We start from the raw sequence: 4,749 nt of genomic DNA, 5'->3' as shown, positions 1-4,749 counted from the left end.
TCCCATACCTTGCCCCAGCTCGGCAGCATCTGCCCCTGTCCCACTGCCTCCTCTCCCTTACTGTAGGGGGCACTGATCTGCATCATAACAGACCTACCAGCTACACACAGCTCTCCAAGCCGTCAGGCTCTGCTCCTTGCCACTTACGTGTTGTGTTGCGGCTGCACACATGCACGAGAATTTACCAACCAAACTATGGGCTGCAGAAACTGGGTCAATTTCTGATACAGCCAATTTTCTTTATATCAGTCCCGATCCGATATCGGACTGATGTACTGGTGCACCTCCATATAGAATCTAATTATTGGTGGGTCATATTTGAACAAAAATTGTAAAAGGAGGGGGTGAGGGAGCAGGGGAATCACGTTTTACGATACCTTCCAACCAAATGCTACAGTTCTAGAAGATAAGCTGTCTATTTTGTAGAGCCTTGACTGTGTACAGAGCACCAAGTTAAGACCCCACAGATCAGCATGTGTAATCTCAACTTCAAATCCCTGCTCCTCTGAGTGCACTGTAATTTATTCAGGAAAAACTGCCCTGTTGACTTCCAGTATGCTTTATCTACTGAACTACTTAATTTTTCAAGAATGTTTTCCCCCAGCAGCAAAACGTTGTAAGATGAAGAGAAACATGGATTTCCTAATAAGATGCATGTAATTTAGGTGTGAACGGCTTTCAGAATGCACCTTATTCATGCCATGCATTACGTCAGAGTTCCTTGGTTTGGGCTATTGTACTTTAACATATAACCATGAACTGGGCCTTGGATATGACAGAGAAGTCATTTGAGCACTTATTTTTATAACCCATGCAAAACTGTGAATCCCTCAATACAGTAAGCCTACCTCTGAACCCTTCTTAAAGGACTGCAAGAGATGCAACAGGCAACTATACACAGTAAGAAAAGCTCCCTGTTTAGCTTTATAGAAAAGCTAGAGTATAGCTTTAAAGAAAAAGGATTTGAAGTATATTAAGAGTCTTTTTAAACAAGATTCTGTTGTAACAGAAATGGGGGTTTACTATTTGTACACCTCTGAAGGCAAAATGCTTAAAGAGTTCAAACTGTGCGGGTGGAGATATAGACATCACTGGAAGGAGGCAGGGAGGCAGCAGGGGGGGCAGGCTGCTTATGCCACTGCAGTGGTGGTGGGACGAATATAAATAAGACAACCCTCCAATTATTACAATTTTCCACGTATAGAATTTGATTAAGGAAATAAAGTTTTCCCCGTGTACAGACTCTAATTATTGAGAAGTCAACTTGGGGTCAGGCAAATATGGTATTGTACCCACATACTAAGCAGAGGTGAAAGCTGCACTAAATTACTGTAGGTAGGTCAATACTCACCCTTTGCCCCTTTTCCTAGTGACTTTAAAATGACAAGGAGAACAAGATTGAGATTCTATAAAATCACCTGAATTCCAACTTTTGAAATACATGGGATACTTAAAGAAGCAAGAACACTATTACCTCTCTCCAGGTCTCTGATCTGGGGACCTTTGGGTGCTCCTCCATATACACAAGTACTCTTCAGTCTTGAGCATTTGCCATAATCATCAGCTACCTGCTGCACTTGTTGTGCCAGCTCTCGTGTAGGAGCTAGAACTAAACACTGTGAAAGAAATAAATCCAGGATAGAGCTTATTAGCTTGTTAACACTCTATTGCCTGAAAAAGACTGCACTACATCAAAACTTGCAATGTAACAATTTCCATGGGTACACGAAAGGGGCTGCCCACAGTCCCAACAAGCAGTTCTCTGCTTCTTTTCTATGCCATATTCATGAAAATGCATCTGTAAGTTTCCAGATAGAAAACTGAGTAACACTTACAATTGGACCATCTCCCCTCTCCAAATAGGGCTGGTGGTTGATATGAACAATTGCAGGTAACAAATACTGAAACAAAAGAAACAGGTTTTTGAGTTAAAATGAAACAAAATTTCAATTACATCAGGTCAATGATTACCATCTTGGATCAAGAGAAGGGCACATTTATAAAGCCTTATATCTTTGCTATGGCAGCCAATATCCCATATATCAGAACAGGCAAGACACCTCTACTCAAACACAATAGTTTTCAAACTTGGATGACCACATCCAGGCATCTAAGAAAACAACTCAACTTTAAAAAGGTATTAACTATTAGAAAACAGAGAAGATCAGGCTTTCAAAGTAAACTCATATGCTACTTTCTTAAGTCTTTACTCCATAATATAAACAGGTGTTTTTAAAACATTACCTCACTCTTTGCACTTGTCTAAATGGCAAGGCAAGAGCAACCAGAAACCAAACAGAAATTCAAATAAAGCAACAGAGTGTAAAACATACCGCCAATGTCTTCCCAGAGCCTGTCTGAGCAATGCCCACCATGTCACGACCACTGAGGGCCAGTGGGAAACCCTGGCATTGAATCGGGGTAGGTTCTGAAAAGTTCTGATCAATCAAGACATCCATTACATACTCTGCAATTTAAAGAGACAGTGAAGGCAAACTACTTAAATATGAACAGAAGAAATCAATCTGAAGACAGATGCAAGGGAAGTTGGCCTAAACAGCCTGGACTGAGAACAATTTCAGGTTTCACACTTTTAAGTCTCAGTGACAAGTCAACATCTCCTTAAAAGGTTTACTTTTCTAATTAAACTCTACAAGGCTACATGTAGATCTTAAAAAACTCCTAGAACTAAACAGGTTTGATTAGCAACACATCTTCCTAGGACTTCCTCCCTTTCCCAAACAGAACTATTAATGTCTTTAACAACAGAATACTTACGTGGAAAGTTACACTGGTGGAAGGCAAACACAGGCTTGGGGCAGGCTTCTGCCCCCCTAATTGTAATCTCCTTCTTCCTTCGCAGCTCTTCAACCTCAAACTATTTATGGAAACAAACAAAAAAACCCAATCAAGTGGTGAGCAACAACCTGGTACAGATGCTTCTGATAGCAATTGTCAAGAGACTCCCTAACAGTTTCACTAACAACTTGGTTTCAGAGGTCTCAGTTATTAGGTAAAAGAGGGACAATGAAATAGATTACTGACTAAGGATGGGAAGGAGGCAGGGTAGCCCCCCCCCTTACATTAATGCAATTAAACTGGGAGCTAAATGCATAACTCCAAGCTGTAGATCATAATCTAGAACTGCTATGCAAGGAGCATTTATGAATAATTTTCCTGTCAGAAAGTGCTGAACAATATAGAAGTGATGCATTAAGTTACAGGAGACATCTTTCAGTTTCTAGAAGAGAACCAAAGGACTGGGGAAAGGGAAAAACCAAAACCAAATGCACCAAAAACAGAAAGATGGGATTAAAATATTACCAGAAGACAACAATATGTTGTAACTACCTTTTTTTTTTGTTCCTAATTACTCATCCACTAAAGTTTCTGAACAATGCAGTTTACAATGATGAAACATGCCATATCTGTAACTCTGAAAGTAACTGAACAAGTAACCAAAAGAAATACTCCTGTATATAACATACATACAACACAACAGGCTGTGGAGAGGGAAAAATGCAATTATCCCACTAAGTTTTGGGAACTGTTACCACCTTTAAAACTTTCCCCCAGTATACCAAACATGAAAAGAACAGAAAAAAAGAAAACTTACTGCAGTGAGCCTTGCCACTTCTGGATGTTCCACATAAAAGTTCTTCTCAAACTTGGGCAACTCATTGAGGTCCCACTTCTTTTTACGGAGACGCTCTCCTGGATTACCAAATTTCTTTGGAGAAAGAAACCTGAGGGGAAGGGTGGGGAACAACCAATATTAATTATAAAAAAAGCAAGTTATAAACAAACTTCACTTCTCTTGTATTTTCACATCTCAAACATTTTCAAAACTATTCTTCAATTAACCTCCCAATTTACAAACAGGAAGACCGTGGGGTGGGGTGGGGGGGAAAATGTTATAATCACATGATGCTACCCCCAAACCAAGGTAAATCTACCCTAATCCAATAAATTTTACCCTAGATCCAATCCAGTGTAATTCCTTCCTAGGACAGCACTTATCTTCAGGTTCCTGACTAGAGCAGTGTTTCTTAACCAGGGGCCAAGGCACCCTTGAGTGCCAGAAGAGCCTCTGAAGCGTGCTACCAGGACAGACAAAGTAGGCAAAATAAGCACAGGATCTGGTTAGGAGATCAGTGTAGGCTCTTTCCATCCAAACACTCCTCCTCAGCCCACTTACAGAAGTGCAGGTCAGACCTGCCAGCTGCTCCTACTCCTCCCAAGCCCTTCTTTAAGCAGGTAAGCACTGTTATAAATAAACTTTTGGAATGCGGTGCTGCTCAAGTCACAAAAGTTATGCAGGGATATCTTGAGTCTATAAAAAGGTTGAGAACCACTGGCCTAAATGTCTTCTGTCTCAAGACAATTCTGTTAGCATATACACGACATTTATGTTTTAGTTCAGGGGTGACCAACCTGAAGCACGTGCCACAAGCAGCATGGGCAGCCTCTGCATGTGGCTCACAGTAGACCAGGGAGAGGACAAGAAGCACGGAAGCACCAGCAAATAAGACAGAAAGTGCAGGAGACTGGGCAGGGGAAGAGAACTAAACTGGCACTCAGGAAAGGTGCAGAGCAAATTTGTAGCATGCCTGCCAAAAAGGTTGGCTGCCACTGTTTTACACATAAAAGTTTGGAAAGTTTCTTGAAAGCTTGTTCTGTCAGTGCAAAGTATGCCACACAAGACCCACCTGATAATCAATTCAACACAAAAATAATGAGTTTGTTTCC

General features: G+C 41.0%; 1 protein-coding gene across 1 annotated transcript in view; it reads right to left on the bottom strand.

Annotated features, from left to right (window-relative positions):
• The window catches only part of DDX17 (DEAD-box helicase 17), a 36,666-nt gene that overhangs the window by 21,838 nt on the left and 10,079 nt on the right, over positions 1–4,749 (bottom strand). Inside the window, exons 2-6 of the mRNA XM_019515200.1 lie at positions 3,617–3,746; positions 2,779–2,878; positions 2,334–2,467; positions 1,836–1,901; positions 1,475–1,616 (exon numbers count right to left, since the gene is read on the bottom strand). Of these exons, the coding sequence (XP_019370745.1) occupies positions 1,475–1,616; positions 1,836–1,901; positions 2,334–2,467; positions 2,779–2,878; positions 3,617–3,746 (572 nt within the window). The remainder of the gene's footprint in view (positions 1–1,474; positions 1,617–1,835; positions 1,902–2,333; positions 2,468–2,778; positions 2,879–3,616; positions 3,747–4,749) is intronic.

Source organism: Gavialis gangeticus, unplaced genomic scaffold, assembly GCF_001723915.1.
Source record: "Gavialis gangeticus isolate Ggan-Ray unplaced genomic scaffold, GavGan_comp1, whole genome shotgun sequence".
NCBI lineage: Eukaryota > Metazoa > Chordata > Crocodylia > Gavialidae > Gavialis > Gavialis gangeticus.
Note: the sequence above shows the minus strand (reverse complement) of the source record. Positions and strands in the feature narration are given on the sequence as shown.